Source organism: Dermacentor albipictus, chromosome 6, assembly GCF_038994185.2.
Source record: "Dermacentor albipictus isolate Rhodes 1998 colony chromosome 6, USDA_Dalb.pri_finalv2, whole genome shotgun sequence".
NCBI lineage: Eukaryota > Metazoa > Arthropoda > Arachnida > Ixodida > Ixodidae > Dermacentor > Dermacentor albipictus.
The window spans coordinates 123,819,665-123,836,938 of record NC_091826.1 but is presented as its reverse complement, the minus strand read 5'-3'; the positions used below and the strand labels follow the sequence as shown (position 1 = coordinate 123,836,938).

General features: G+C 45.8%; 1 protein-coding gene across 1 annotated transcript in view; it reads right to left on the bottom strand.

The window, feature by feature from the left end:
* Positions 1 to 17,274, bottom strand: part of LOC135899469 (putative phospholipase B-like 2) — a 68,729-nt gene that overhangs the window by 33,565 nt on the left and 17,890 nt on the right. The window contains exon 6 of the mRNA XM_065428742.1: positions 1,148 to 1,239. Coding sequence (XP_065284814.1) covers positions 1,148 to 1,239 — 92 coding nt within the window. The remainder of the gene's footprint in view (positions 1 to 1,147; positions 1,240 to 17,274) is intronic.

Sequence of the window (17,274 nt, the reverse complement as noted above, 5' to 3'; positions counted from 1 at the left end):
TTTTGGGGCCGCTCTTAGAGAAGCAAATTTGACACATTCGAGCCTGAATTGTCCGTTTTAGAGCAGCAAATACATATTTCGGATCAGCTTCGTAAAGATCTTTTCGGCCACCACCCTTCTCTGCATTTTGACACACTGCTTCCTTCCTCATGAGACTGAAATAATCAGAAGAATAAGAATGGACTAGGGTGCGTTTGGTAGGCATTCTCAGATCCCGAACAGGAGGTTGCCATTAACCCTCAAGAGGAAAGTGTATAACAGCTATGTCTTACCAGTACTCACGTACGGGGCAGAAACCTGGAGGTTTACGAAAAGGGTTCTACTTAAATTGAAGACGATGCAACGAGCTACGGAAAGAATGATGGGTGTAACGTTAAGGGATAAGAAAAGAGCAGATTGGGTGAGGGAGCAAGTGCGAGTTAATGCAACTTGGTTGAAATCAAGAAAAAGAAATGGGCATACGCAGGGCATGTAATGAGGAGGGAAGATAACCCATGGTCATTAAGGGTTACGGACTGGATTCCAAGGGAAGGGAAGCGTAGCAGGGGGCGGCAGAAAGTTAGGTGGGTGGATGAAATTAAGAAGTTTGCAAGGATGACATGGCCACAATTAGCACATGACCGGGGTAGTTGGAAAAGTATGGGAGAGGCCTTTACCCTGCAGTGGGCGTAACCAGGCTGATGATGACGATGACGATGATGATGTTAATTATTATTATTATGATGATGATTCATTCCTTGACGAACACTCCAACTGAATGTGCTCAAAACGTTTTCGCACGGGCTCGCACGGCACGCCAAATTGCCGGCACGCCAAATTGACGTGCCATACACGACGCGTTTCGGTGACGGTGGTGCTGCGGTGTGTGTTTTCCTCGCTTCAGTGCGAATCGCAATAATGGCGGCACCCATCGTGAGTTGGGTTCCACGGGTATATTTGGAACGTTTCGAGAGCACTTACGCCGAAAACTACATTGCGCGTTACGACGCGTCAAGAGTGCTTAGATGTTAACATGTGTTACGCTGTCCTTCAGACGGGTATATGAAACGTTACATTAAGTAACACGGACACACACGTAACCTGTTCACAGCCCCACGTCGGGTGTACAACAGCGCGTGCGGTATCGAAGAACACCGTGTACTCTTACCAGACCGGCAGATGTCAGGTAGAAGTCGTCCAAGGAAACCAGCTTGCCGGCGTATGAGGACATGGTTATGGTGTGGCCGGGAATGATATCACCTGTAATATAAGCATAGCCTCAGTATACGCAAAATAAAACGGACTTTTGCGTTAGTAATCGTGCAACAATACGTGAGACTACGGTAAGAAACAACGGTATCGCGCATTTGCCTGTGCATTGTCAAGTTTGGATTTGCGCTCAGCGACTTCGCGGGACCAATATTCTGGGCAGGAGCGAAAATAACGGGGTCAGATGGCCGATAGAAGCTTTTGCATAGGCTCGAGAGGGAACGCATGCTTTAGCAAAACTTCTATTTCTTTGTATAGCGGCGAGTGACAGTTCATGAGCGGTATGTTGCGGTGACGTAAACATCATGCTCATAGTTCAGTGGGTTTTCTGGTTTGTTGCTACATTGGGCATATGTAGTGAACTCCTCACATTGACGCCTGTGACGCAAAAGCTAGCTAGTTGAAAACTTGCGGTTTTCCTGTCTAAACCATCTCCTCCTTTTCTGTCTTTGGTGCAGCACCTTTTCTTATGCTGTGTCTGTATATACAAACACTTTCAAAAGTGCCGATACCTTCCCTGTATACTAGGTCTGCATTGACATTTGCATTGTTTTATGAGGTTTACCATTTCTTCTGTCGTTTTGCCACTATATGAACCCTCGTTGCAAGCGATAGGTTTCCTTGTGCAGTAAGCGCTGGTCCTCGTCTTTTGTGGTCCTTCAGCCTTCTTTCGCTCTGCACCACCAATCTGCATCTACCATACACTCGAGACAGGATATATCAATATTTGCAAAAGTACCGAAGCGAACAATCACTTTGTTGGAAACTATATGAATAAACAGCGTCTGTGAATGCATTGAGAATGTAGCCTAAATGCTGTCTGTTATTTTGTTACACTTTATATAGAAACTTCAGAAGCGTAATGGCGACTGTAAAGCTCTATTAATTTTTGGCCCCGGTTGTTTGTGAATTGGGGATTCTGTAAATATATACGTGGCCACTTGGCAATATTGAGACGTTTGCCACTGTCAAAACCGCCACAGCACCGCTGGCACGATAACTCATCACACAGAAAATGTGACCATCTCCTACGTGAAACAGCACCGACAAAGCGTTCGGGCTATCTTCTACTTTCAAGGTTTTATGCACAATACACCAAAAACGCCCGCTTGAGTGCGAAAAATCTTGTCATAAGCAAGAATCAAAATCAAGTTTTTTTCAACGATCACAAGTTCAAGAAACAAAGCTTTCTTTCCTGAGGCCTTGAAGCTCAAGAAAAACAAGCAGTGGAAATTTCTATGGACGAATACAAGGTGCCATGATTGGAAGAAAAAATATTACCAGCGCTATCTGCCAGATCCTGGACAGAGCCCTGGAATCCCTCAGGGCTCTGTACTAGGACCTTTATTGTTCTTGATTTTTATAAATGATTTGCTTAGGGATCTTCCTGTAGTGGCACGGCTTTTCGCAGATGACTGCATTATTTATAAAGAAATCCGCACTCCCGCAGATCAGGAATTGTTAAACAATGCGTTAAATTGCGTACAGACATGGTGTTTGACGTGGCAAATGAGTATTAACATCAAGAAAACAGTGGCAATGCAGGTAACACGTAAGGTTCAATCTTTTAAGTTTACTTACGTCCTCAGTGGCACCAGTCTATATGAAGTATCGAGTTACAAGTACCTAGGACTATTAATTAACCATGATCTTCGTTGGAATAATCACGTTACTTACATAACCAGGAAAGCTATGAAACGCTTAGGATATTTACGCAGATCTCTAGGTACATCAACGACAGAAATTAAACTCTTGGCCTACAAAACTTATGTAAGACCAATCCTCGAATACGCCGCAGTAGTGTGGGAGCCCCATACAAAAACTAAATTCACAAACTCGAGAAAGTACAGAGGAAATCGGTCAGATTTATTCATAACTCCTATAGTTGGACAACATCCCCTACAGCCCTCTTACAGGCAGCCAATTTGGAGAGCTTGGAGGCAAGGCGGTATCGTGATAGACAAAAACTCTTCTATTTACTGTATCATTATAAATTAGGAATAGATAAGAATTTATACTTTCAACCATTACAGCGACGGCAAACTCGATCGTTTCACTCCAGGAAAGTCTGTGAATATTTTGCCAAAACGAATGCTTTCAAATACTCGTTCTTTCCGCGTACAATCCGTAATTGGAACGACCTGCCCGCTGAGGTGGTCGAAAGCCCCACTATTTCGTCTTTCATGTGCGCGCTTGGCCGATTGCGATAAGTAATTGCATTGTTTATCAAGCATCCTTTGTTCATGCGTTTTTCATGTGCGTTCGTTGTGGGCTGTAACATCGAATACTCTTTGTTATGCGCAGTGCCGAGTGCTGCCATCCGCGACGTTGGGATGCTGTTTATGTGGAATTTTTTTTGTATTGTTTCACTTGTATTCTTTCTTGCTTTATATATGTGAGCTGTAATATCGAATGTTCACTTTGTTATGCGCAGTCCCAAGTGCTGTTACGCGCAATGTTAGCATGGTGCTGATAAGCAATTTTTGTACCAATGTATTCCTTCATTTTGTATTGTTTCATATATACCCACTCCTGCCCAAGGCCTGACACTCAGGCCGGCAGTATGTATCAAATAAACAAATCAAATAAGAAAGCAAGTCGACTTGCGCGTTATCCCGTGATAGCAGGTTTTAACGCAAAAGAAAGCAAAGCCTAAAACGGCGCTAGAACTTCTAAAACCCTCTGAATTCAGTAACCAGCTGGCGAATTTATGTTGCTTCTCATTATTGAATGTAAACATAAAGAGCAAGAGGCACTACGTGGAATTTTCAGCCATTTTCACCATACTGAACCACACATTTCACTTCATTGCTTCGTTCAAAACTTGGTTACCCGAAAACGCGTTTAAACGTTACGCCGTACCTGGCAATAATTTCGAGCTTGCGTGTCTGCCACCTTTGACGTTCCAGTATGACAAGTATTAAAACCATGTACGCTGGTGCAGTGAAGAGGTGACATATAAAAATTAGAGACGACATTGCATTTAGGTCCGCGCGGTGCGATGTACGTGTTTATCAACGTGACGCATCTGATGAAGAATCCTAAAGTTTTGCGCCTCACAAGAACAAACGCACATTACTAGGCGTGATCTACAGGTCATCGCAGAACAAAAAGACAAGTAAGTTTCTGCTAGAGCTGGAAAATTGCTCGAAAAAAAAAGTTACTTCACTACTGCGATCGTTTTCTTGGACGACCTCAATTAACCTTGACATTAAATAAAGCGAGTTTTCCAACTGCAATTACACAGATATACTAACCAGGTGCGTATTAGGCAATTATTTACATCACCAACACGCTTTACTCATTCAAGACAGAGCACACTAGCTCACATAATCATAAGCACACCTGGCACCATGTTTTTAAGTAGCACTTTATCATCTGATATTAAAGACCACCTTCCTGTTTGAGCATCAGCGCAATCCAACAGTAATGCAAAGCCTTTACAGACCCATATTTTATACAAATACTACATTGTATTTGATGCTTCAATGAAAAAAACTTGCAGAAGGTTTACACAGCTGTGACCACCAACAATATATACGAACAATTCGGTTCACGAAACTAAAGCAAAAGCCACACAGCGTTACTTTAGATAAGTATAGGCCATATAAGAAAGGGCTGGGAATTTTAAGTCAAATTTCTGAGCGGAGTTGTTCGGGTCCAGCAAGCGCAGCGGGACGTCAGAGCAACATGGAAATTTCTAAATACTAAACCAAACACGTGCATTGGCAATAGCCTACGTGGTATCTCTGTGAATGGCACAATAGCATGTGACACCTGTGTAATGGCTCAAACCTTCAATAGTTACTTCGCAAGTCTTACTTCTATTGTGACCACAGCCGAGACAAATAAGCAACAATTAGACTCCACGTTGAAAACTAGTAGCCCTAATTCTTCCTTTTTTGAACCTACTGACCCACAAGAGGTCCCTAAGGTAACGCCCTTCCAGAAAACACTTCATCATCTAGTTTAGACACTTTTTGTGCCGCCTTACCAAAACATTGCCCAATTAGCATTTGTGACCACTTGTGACATATTAATAATGACATGTTCTTTTCAGGCACATTTACGATGCACCTTAAAATTTCAAAGGTTTTTAAAGGAAGTAATAAAACAAATATGTTCAATAAACATCCGATGTGTATATTGTCTCCGTTCTCCGAAATTTTTGACAAGGTGCAGTTACCTCCTTCAGACATGTTATCTGCAACACACAATATTTATGCGAAAATTCAATTTTAGTATATAAAAGCAAGTCGACAGAGGCCACACAACTGAACTTCGCAGAAGAAAAAGACAACGAAAAATAATAACTATGGGTGTTTTATTAGATAATTTTCACAGAATTTAAAATCTTATCAATGGGTCAAGCGCGTCGGTTTTTATACATCAATCGTCGAATGTTCCAGACTAATCGCTGGGACCCGCGCGCCTTCCACAAAGTTCTACATTATTCGCGTCGCGCCGACATGAAATCACATTACGCAAGTTTCGGTCACAGCAGTGGGACGAGCAGCAGCAGCAGCAGGGGGACGAGCTCTGCGAATCCATCGACGGACAGATGCGCAACGGCAAATCCTGGGGTATGCTTAAGCACCTTCTCGATCAAAGCGGGTCGAAGTCAAATCAAAGGCATACGTTGGCCCGGGCCCTTCACGAAGCCACCATGTCTAACACGGTCGATGAACTCGTCGCAAAACTCATACAGAAGTACCTGCCTGTCCGTCGCGACGGAGAACCGTCGACCCAACTCCCGGACTACCGAGACCCTCCACGACCCGAGCTGGATGAAGACTTCTCCATTGCCGAGGTCAGACAGGCCATCTTCGCGCTCAACCGCAAGTCTGCGCCGGGTCCGGACGGAGTCACCAACAGAATGTTGAGAAACCTCGACGACGTGTTGATTGTCTTTCTGACCGACAAGATAAACGAGTCCTGGAAGAGCGGCATTGTACCTGCAGAATGGGAGACGGCCTGCACGGTGCTCATTCCCAAGTCCGGCAAGGCCCCGAACATCGAAAACTTGAAGCCGATTTCTCTGACCTCCTGCGTCGGCGTGGTCATGGAGCGCGTCGTCCTCAACAGGCTTAACGGGTACCTCGAAGACAACGAGGTTTACACTTACAACATGATCGGCTGCCGCGCCGGACTCTCAACGCAGGATGCCATGAAACTAATCAAGCATCAGATTGTGGATGGCCGTTCCAGAGACGTCAAGGCTCTGCTCGGTCTGGATCTTGAGAAGGCTTTCGACAACGTGCTCCACACCTTCATCGTCAAGACCATTTCAGACCTGAGTCTCGGTTCCAGATTCCACAACTACGTCAGCTCTTTTCTAACTGACAGGAAGGCCAATTGAGCTTCGCATTGGAGACTTCCGCTCCGAAGATGTGCCCCTCGGAGGGCGGGGCACTCCTCAGGGTGCCGTCATCTCCCCAACATTGTTTAACATCTGTATGATTGGTCTTTCCGAGAGGTTGGCGCGCGTCGAGGACGTCAAGCACACTATATACGCCGACGACATCACCATATGGTGCTCCCGCGGCTGCGAGGGCAGAGTCGAAGAAGCCATGCAGGAGGCGATTGACGTGATCGAGGAGTATCTCCGCCCAACCGGACTTCGATGCTCCCCCGCCAAGTCGGAGCTGCTACATTACAGAAAAGAGAAGGGAGGCAGACCCAAAGATTGGAAACGAGTCTCTGAAAGCAGCATCAGACTTGGCACTTGTGACGGGGGGGGGGGGGTGACGGGGGGGTGTGTGACGGGGGGGGGGGGGCTCTCGGGCTACCCATCAGGACCCATACCGAGGATCTCTACCGATAACACCGATCATACCGATAACACCACCGAGGAGATTGCTGAAGCCCAAAAACGCACGTAACTCAATCGCCTGGCCACCACAGCGGCAGGTAAACGCATCCTCGATGAGCTGGGTTACCACCCTGCGGAATTCTAGATGGTCAGTACCCCGATCCCTAGGTGCATTTGAGACAAGTTCGTAGTGGCCCCTGTGCCCCGAAACGTCCATCCCGTCCACAACGAGGGCAGACGCAAGGCCAGAGCAGCAGCCATCCTCAAACAGATCAAGCGACACGACATTAGCGCAAGCTTCGTCGACGCTGCGGAGTGCAGTGACGGGAAGACCTTTGCCGTCGTTGTGGTCGACTCGAGCGGAAACATTTCCAATAGCGCCTCCATTCGCACTTCAGACCCCGGAGTCGCCGAGCAAGTCGCCATCGCCCTCGCCCTGCTAGACGGTCGTGGGTCCGAAATCTATAGTGATTCCAAAACGGCAGTTAGGGCTTTTCAAAAGGGTTGCATCGCAAAGGAATCTCTTCGTCTTCTTAGCGGCTCGAGTCCACATGCTCTCACAAACCATTCAATTCACTGGTTTCCCGCTCACGTAGGATCGGTCGAGGGTGCTGCCCCGAACCTCAATGAGTCTGCGCACGAGGCTGCGCGTGACCTCACCGACCGCGCTTCCTCTATAAGGAGCACTGACTCCACTCCTCTCTACGGTCACAGGGACGCTCCCGCTACTCACAACGAGATTATTAAATATTTCTACATGTCCAAAAGGGTCTTTCCACCCCCTCACCCCAAGTTGAATAGGGCGCAAGCCGTTTCGCTTAGGCTCCTACAGACCAGCACATATCCGTGTCTGTCCGCTCTCCACGAGGCTTACCCCGAAGGGTATCGCGACGACACCTGCCCATCCTGCGGCCAGACCTCCATTCTACCTCACATGCTCGGGGATTGCGGGAGGAGTGGGACTCAAGGAGGAGTGGGACTCGCTTTTGCGTAGCCCCGCTCTAGAAAAACAAATCCTGGCCGTCCGGCGTGCCCGCGACCGGGCCGGGGGGCTAGACCTGCCAGTCCCGACGTGGGACTAGCCGGGCGCGTGACGAGTTCGCGTCCTCGCCGGACCTACAATAAAGTTTATTCACTCACTCACTCATTAGGTCACAGACGGTGGATGGAACCATCGATAACATTCCAGAAAGTTCCCACACATGCAAGCGCGTCCTGTGCTGTGCGATAACATTTGTTAGGCGGTGAAACGTGTCACCCGATAAAGACAAGTACACGTGTCAGTATTTTTACCGCCAATTTTAAACTAAATCTACAAAGAAAATAGCATCAGTGTATCTGCTCTACATTAAAAAAAAACTACGTGAAATGTTTTTACGATGAGTTCTGCTGCCGGTGACAAGTTCAGTTCCCTTTCGTTTCATCACTATCATACCCCTTTCACAAAGCTGTCAAATCTTTCCACGGTCGTTTGTTTATGTAATCTGATCGAGAGTGGCGTGTCTTTCAGCATATTTTTTTTGTTTTTATTGCGACAGTAAATATATGGACACTCCAGGCGCATTTCTGCCGTCGCAGTGAGGTTTGGTATCAAGTCCAAGAGCCATAAAATCGTCGCCGTGCGCCCTATCTACTATATGTGCGAGTACAAACGTGCGAGGGTGAGCCAGGGATTCGTACACTTAAGCGTGGGAAGCAGAGAGGAAGCGCGCCGTCTTCCGTCGCACGCAAGGCCTTGGGAGGAGGGTAGTGCAGGAGGCGCATTCTACTCCGTGCGGCCAGGGCGGCCGCGCGCGCCCGCTTGGGCTGCTGTATCTTGTAAGCCATCTGCGAAGGGGGAAGAGTACGCCGCACGCTTTGTTTCCGCGGCTTAGTTCACGTTGATGCGAGACGCAGCACGAAGGTCAGTTCGCTCGCTGCTGCTGCCGCCACGCTTCCTCACTCCAGCGTTTTGACATCGAGTTGCCGCGGTCAGTGAGTTTTTGTGTTCATGTTTGCATGCGTGCGCATGACACCGTGCTTGTTAATTTGTTATTGTAACGACCCTCAAGTGAGGGTTAACAGTATGACTAAATAAATAAATAAATAAATAAATTTTGTTTTTGTGCCTATATTTACAAGCTTGTATGGCCCACAAAGCTATTATTGTCGCTTCGTATAGCTGTCGACTAATTTGCTATTGCACTCGATGTTTCGCTTTTCGGGAGAAACAGCTACTTTTTTTTCCATTTTGTTAACAGTGTTAGGTAAAACGCATGCTTTCTATACACCGCTACGAAGCTGCCCTGTGTTTGAGGTGGCCAGGTTCCCTTCAAGCTACAACATGTAGCTTTTTTCGCCTGGTTGTCATCACAGCTTTGTTGCAGAATAAATTCAGTTCAATTCAATGAGCACGTCCACGAAAATACATTTACTACCTCATAGGCGCCGACATGTATACGCAATGCCTCATGACCTCGAGCGTACCGGTATCTTGGAAGAACGCTAACATAATCCTAATCCATAAGAAAGGGGACGCCAAAGACTTGAAAAACTATAGACCGATCAGCTTACTGTCCGTTGCCTACAAAGTATTTACTAAGGTACTCGCAAATAGAATCAGGAACACCTTAGACTTCTGTCAAGCAAAGGACCAGGCAGGATTCCGTAAAGGCTACTCAACAATAGACCATATTCACACTATCAATCAGGTGATAGAGAAATGTGCGGAATATAACCAACCCTTATATATACCTTTCATTGATTACGAGAAAGCCTTTGATTCAGTCCGAACCTAAGCAATCATGGAGGTATTACGGAATCAGGGTCTAGACGAGCGGTATGTAAAAATACTGAAAGATATCTATAGCGGATCCACCGCCACCGTAGTCCTCCATAAAGAAAGCAAGAAAACTCCAATAAACAAAGGCGTCAGGCAGGGAGATACGATCTCACCAATGCTATTCACAGCGTGTTTACATGACCTTTCAGAGACCTGGATTGAGAAGAATTGGGGATAAAAGTTAATGAAGATTACCTTAGTAACATGTGATTCGCTGATGATATTGCCTCGCTTAGTAACTCAGGGGACCAATTGCAATGCATGCTCACTCACCTGGAGAGGCAAAGCAGAAGAGTGGGTCTAAAAATTAATCTGCAGAAAACTAAAGTAATGTTTAACAGTCTCGGAAGAGAACAGCAATTCTCAATAGGTAGCGAGGCACTGGAAGTCGTAAGGGAATATATCTACTTAGGGCAGGTTGCGTCGGCGGATCCGGATCATGAGACTGAAATAACTAGAAGAATAAGAATGGGCTGAGGTGCGTTTGGCAGGCATTCTCAGATCATGAACAGCAGGCTGCCATTATCCCTCAAAAGGAAAGTGTATAATAGCTGTGTCTTACCAGTACTCACCTACGGGGCAGAAACCAGGAGGCTTACGAAAAGGGTTCTACTAAAATTGAGGACGACGCAACGAGCTATGGAAAGAAGAATGATGGGTGTAACGTTAAGGGATAAGAAAACAGCAGATTAGGTGAGGGAACCAATGCGAGTTAAGGACATCATAGTTGAAATAAAGAAAAGAAATGGGCATATGGGCAGGACGTGTAATGAGGAGGGAAGATAACCGATGGTCATTAAGGGCTACAGACTGGATTCCAAGGGAAGGGAAGCGTAGCAGGGGACGGCAGAAAGTTAGGTGGGCGGATGAGATTAAGAAGTTTGCAGGGACGACATGTTCACAATTAGTACATGACCGGGGTTGTTGGAGAAGTATGGGAGAGGCCTCAGCAGTGGGCGTAACCAGGCTGATTATGATGATGAGGTGCCACGTAGGGGGGGGGGGGGGGTAGGGGTTCCCGCGGCCCAAGCCTTCTCCAATGTTTTTCGGGGGGGCGGCTGAGACCCCCCCCGAAACCCCCCCGACCCCCCCCCCCCCTTAGGTTCGGGCGCAGACCCGCTCCCCCGAACACGCACACACCCAAAGTGTCATTACCAGAATTTTTCACTCACATCATTCCAAGTTTTTTTTTTTGCCTTTCCTCGACTTTATCACTTGCAATTTTACTGGGCTAATAGTTTACTGCATCATTGATGGCGCCGACATACATAGCTCTTAATTCATACTTTCGCTTTATTTCTCCAAATCCTAGCAATAGGAAGACACGCGCATTAGAAGCACTAGCAGCGGCTGCCTGATCCGTATTTTCTTGCTCAAACATTGTTTTAAGTTTCCACTGTAAACGCAATACACAATATATGTAAATATACACACAAGACAAAGTTTATTAGATTTTTGAAGTAGATGGAGCTGGCCACTCAACCAATATTTATAAAGGTATGGATAGCTTATGTCTAGAGAATGAATATGTTGCCTGTACGTTCACCACGCTTCCAATTGCTTGGCGTGCTTCTTTGACAGTGTAGTACAGTGGAGTAGCTGCCAGTAACTTTTTCCTTACTTAGATTGAATTAGGTAGTTATAATTACCTAACTCGAGACGTACTATACTAATTATCAAACTGTCAATGAGGCATTTGTAGACACAGCCAAGGGTCATCTAACTTGGGGTATCTTCGGCGACGTACTAATTGCGCACTAATTTTTCCCGACTGATAAATAAATCCCACGAAATATGGAGAGTACAAGGTGACTGCACTCCCAGCTGGATCATAAAGCAGCGCCCTCGAACAGGTTCCCTCTGAGTTATCCATAACGAAATAAAGGAAATAAAAAGACATCGTTATCGAGCTAGTGCCTTATCTGCCGCGCCCCGGTTGAAGTAACACGTCGCGTTTGGTGTTAGTTGGAAACAAGCTATGATAGCTGTTGTCTTAGCATAGATAAAGTCCACTGGTGTTTTTTTTTCTTTTTTTTTGCCACAAGACCTATTACCACAAAAGTGAATTCACAACGCCAGTGCAGGCGTTTAAAGGTGCGTTTCGTTTCGTCCCAGTCGTGGCCATGTCTTTCTCTAATGAGCAGAAGGTAAAATGATCCTTGCCTTGGGAGCTGAAAAAGACAACAGGAGGTAGGCTGCAAATATATATCATTCATTGAAGTGCGGCGGTAGTCCAACCACGTCGACTACTATCAGAAAACCAGAGAAAAACCGGCAGTTTCAAGAAACCGCGGCGTAGGATTCCATCTTTGAGTCCTAGCCTACGCCCGTAAGTTCTAGCATTTATGGCCTCAAACCCTCATGCTAGCGTGCGGGACGTGGCCGCCCAGGTACCAATTTCCAAGTCATCAGTTTGGAGGGCTCCAAATTATGGACTTTCACCCGTACCACCTTAACTAGCACCAATGCTGGGAAGATAGGGACCTGTAGAATCGTCTAGATTTCTCGAATTGGGTCCTCACAGAAGCCGATGAGTCACTGGACTTATTGATCAACATCATGTGCACAGATGAAGCAAATTATCACAAAAGTTCCCAGATAAATTTGCATAATGCACACTATTGCAGTGGCTACAATGCACACTGGGTAAAGCTTAATCGGCACCAGTACTAGCGGTCGTTCAATGCATGGTTCGGAATTTACGACGGAGCTCTAATCAGTCCCATCATAATCGCTCACGCACTGACTGGACAGCGTTACGTGAACGAAATCGTTGAAGTAGTGGATGAGTTTCTCAGCGAAGTCGTGCTATCACACCTTCCACTTCCGTGGCAACAGCAAGATGGGCCAACCGCACACAGCAGCAGCCGAGCGCGAAGCTAGCTGGATGAGACTTTTCATGCGCAATAGATTGGCAGGCAAGGGCCGGTAATTCGTCCGGCTGGGTCGCCTGACCTCTCTCCACTCGATTTCTTTCTTTCGGGTTATGTGAAATATCGCGCTTACATGATCGAGACGGACGTCAGATAAGCTCAAGACAAGGATAACGGATGTTTGCCGTTGAATTCCGGCGTCGGTCATCAAGAAAGCCACTGAAGATGTAATAAAACGGACACAGTGCTGCATGCGTAGCTGCAAAAGGAGACCTATTCGAACACGTCCTCTAGGCAGCAACTGGTGTTTAACGGCGCTTGCGCATTCGTAGATAATAAGGGCACACTGCAAATCTGATTTTTTTTTTATGTGCACACATCTTGATTGCCTATTCGACTAATTTAGAAGCGGTATGTTTATTTACTTGAACGCATCGGTTTTGCCTATTCTCTATATGTTGGTCACTTCCCGGTCTGTTTATTTCGCTTTATTTTTTGACACGAACTTGTTTTTGCAGCACGTATACATTTTCGTGATTGTCTTTGGTCCGACGCAAGTTTCTAGCGCGAAATATAGCTTCGCACGCACTCTTTCGGTACGGTGCGAGCAAAGTCAGGATTTTGAAATATTTTATGCCTATTACATTGCTTTTGAGCGCCGCTTTGGCCGCGTTATCAAGGGGCTTTTGTTATCGATGTGATCAGCTGGCCTTTAGAGACGGATAATAAGTGTGACACAGAAATGAGAGGAATGAGTAGCTGCGAAGCCGCGAAACCTGATGTTGCTGCTCCTTCAATACTATTATCAAGGTGATGCGCTGTCTTTTCAGGTTTGAGATAGGCAATGCAGTTGCTTTCATTCACCTTATTTGAGGGCGCTTCTTTAGGATGCTGGTGTAAGTGCACTCATGTGGTATTTTACATATTTCGTAAGGTTTCTTTGCCAGTCGAGAAATACTGTACATAATTTTAATACGTCGCTGAAAACACCGCAGTTACATGTCATCTTGGGTGCCTACAAATGAGTCATTGACACTTTGAAAATGAGGATAGTACTTCTCGAGTTAAATAAATAATTACAATTACCGAATTGAATCTCAGTAGCGAAAGTATTACTGGCGGCTACTCCACTGTACTGCAAACAATTTGGACTAGGTTTTCTCCGTGTAACGCTACTGCTTTATATTTAAGTCTTCGTGCATGAAAGTTGGGGAACAGCTCACTCACTTGGAGAACGTTGGAAAGTTGGAGAACAACTCACTCAGTAAGCGAAATGAGGCTACGCCGGATTCACTCGAAATCAGATTACAGCACTCATGCGCAGCAGAGGCTATACTCGGACTCACAGAAAAAGAAAAAAAAGAGAGAGTGAGGCTGCGTTTTCGCCGGAAATGCAAAGCAGTACTAGTGATAGCCAAGTATGCAACAATTAGACGAAGGAAGGTTACACCACCGAAGGGTCTCAGCCTCTGAAATTGTACTGTCTCCTACTATGAGTCCTGTACATACTCATATAACGCCGTCACTTCAGCGCTCAATTCGTCGAGGCCACAGGAAGTTTCTTAAGGGCAAGAAAAAAATATATGTATATATATGGGCTTCGGAAAGCTAATCGGGCCCCAGACCGTCCCCTCCCCCCCCCCCTCCAGGAAAATTAAACCTCTCCGCCTATGGACTACCTATAATCAAATTCAAATACATTATAAACTGCGTCTTGTCCTCATATTACATACACTTCTGACTTTCGACATTAACTTCATACATTTGTATATTACGTACGCAGTTACAATTTACGGACTCACATGCCCCACCACCTCGTTGCATATTACTGTTGCAAAAAATACTGTGCTTCGAGCTATGCTCTGCTTGAAAAGTATGGACTTGATTAGATTCGCTTACCTAGCTCTCATGCTTAACATGCTACTCGCAAAAGATGGCATCCATTATAAGTTCCCGTTTTACAAAAATATTGTGCAAGGTTACCTTATGCCCTTCAGTAAAGATTACTTATCTGGATATTGCGCACCCACTATGACCAATAACGGAGAAGAAGCTAGTCGTGTCAAACGGCCGCACTAATTATGGCTCATTTTTTTCTCTTCGTGTAGGGCAGCACAGTTGTGGAATAAATTACCTACAGACCTAACATCACAACAGTACCTTATACCTTACAAAACTAACATTCACTCTTTCATGCTTACATCTTTCAACCAATAAGAACGCAACAGATTTCTACTTTTGCAAACACTCTCGGCTTTTTATTATATTCATTCTCTTATTGTGTTTATACAAACGCATATATTCTAGGGACCCCTTTTAAAACTTCTTTGAGAGTAAAGGGGTCCCACCTTTATACAATACCCAAGGTGTAGGTACCTTTGTGCAATATAGAACTTGTGTATTAAAAAATACCTTCTATTATGTATTCGTCAAATTTTTCGCGACTCACTGAGCAGGCACTTTCCGCTATAAGCTAGATGGCTGTAGACAAGGCCTCTGTGGTCCCTAGACCTGCATTTTAACAAAGTGTTCAAGTTTGAAATGCAGACCAAGTTCGGGCAATTGTTGCCGACAGTCACAACGTAGGTGAAGCAGGCATATACGACAAAGTGCCTCTAACGTTCTGACTGATGCAGCCGCTGCCTGCCAGCTTGGCTCATCCCAGTTCAGCACGCCCTTTCAGAAATGCAGATCTTTTCACGGGATTTGAGAAAACTGAAACAGCGGAAGGTTGCGCAGGCAAGCAAATCTAATCTGTCATGGTTTTGAAGGCAGAGCTAGTAGAACTAAAGGGCGAAATAAATTTTCAGTTTTCAGCACAGCGTGCATGTTTCATCCCTAAAATTTTCGCATGTCCTTAAATTTAGCGACAATTTCTAATCGCGAAATTTGTGCAAATAAAGGACGCGTTAAATGCCTGCCTCGCCTAGACGCCTGCCTCGGCGTGTAGAACTCCTACTGCACGCTGGCTTCTCAAATTTCGTTTCAGTAACGCGGTGCAGTCTTCAGGCCCTTGGCCGGTGGAAATTGTAAAAGCCCAGAATACATGACCCCGGGACAAAACCTATTTAATGTGCAGTAGTTGCAGCTTTATTTACTTACTGTGTTATTTTATTGACAGTATACGATTGTCAGGAAGTTGCAGACGAAAGCTGCCATGAACATTTACTTTACTAGAGCTTTAGTACCACCAGATACACTTAAAAGACATTGATTTTTTTAAACATGCGGGGTTTTACCAATTCATTACTTTTTGAATAAATAAAAGCGAAACAGGAAGTTTGACGAACTACTCTGCGCTACTCGGATTTAAAAGGAGAGAACTCGCAAATCTTTGCGAACAAATCGCCTAATGTCGGTTGTTTAGGTGCAGTCTCCTAGTGCCTGCAAGTTGCGTATTGCGGTAGGGCATCATCAGCATCATCAGTGCCTGAGCCAACTCCGCTCCTCCATTGAACAGGAAAATAAATTCAATTCAAGGTACTCCCAAAGTAACAGAGAAGGATTGGCGCGCATGATGAGCAACGAAGACGTTCCATAAATCCTTTCCTATAGCCTCACACACGACTCACAGGGAAAGGAGAAAGACACCAGGCATTGAAAAGTAAACAAATAATGTCGCGTACATTCGTTCATAATCTCACTTGTGTAGAAATTTACCTGCTTCGCCTTGCTGCTGGGGAGTTAGGATTGTATTTCACGATCTTATTGTTACCCGACATTTCGGGGTGGCTGTGCGACCCGGGTTATAATGTTTTGGGCAGAAACACGGGGAAAACAAGCTTAGTAGGCACGCACCCGACGTGAGGATAGAAACTGCGCAGTTTTTGCATACATAAGTTGTTGACTGCTGCATGGACCATTGCATATTGCCCTGAAAAGTACACCTTTATCACATATGTGAACATATGTTCAGGCGACTTCCTTAAATTGTAGCCAACAATTCTTGTTGCTGCGCCCGAGACATCGGCATCATTGCTGACACAAGTGGGCGTGCGGGGAGCGATTACTCTTGACCACTTCTTCGCTACTGTAGGGGTATACCGTCAACTGTTCCCGCTAATAAAAGCGCATTACTCTCAATAAAGAAAAAAAAACACCTACACTCATCGCAGTTTGCTGACAGTTCGTTTCTGCGTTAACGAGTTCAGCGTCCATGCTGCCGACGTGACGCGTAACTGGCTTGGACCATCAGTACACTGCCTTTCCTGTACAGGTAGGCTGAAGAAGCACACGAAAGAAATGGCGGAGAGTGCGCGATGTGCCGTGTACAGTCGATACTTCATGCCGGGCAAGCAGTGCGTTGCACCGACAGGCCTCTGCATTAATAAAGTGCTGAGGTAGCTCGTCGGCTGCAACGGAAAATATGCAAGCCCTACTGCCCACTTTGCAGAAGCCCGCAGCAAGCGTCTGTGCGAGAACAAGCTATTTTGAGCACGAAGGAAGATCGCCCGGCACTAGTGGTTGGCAGAGCGGCAAACGTGATGCGCCTCGTAAGCACGTCCCGCGACATGTTTACT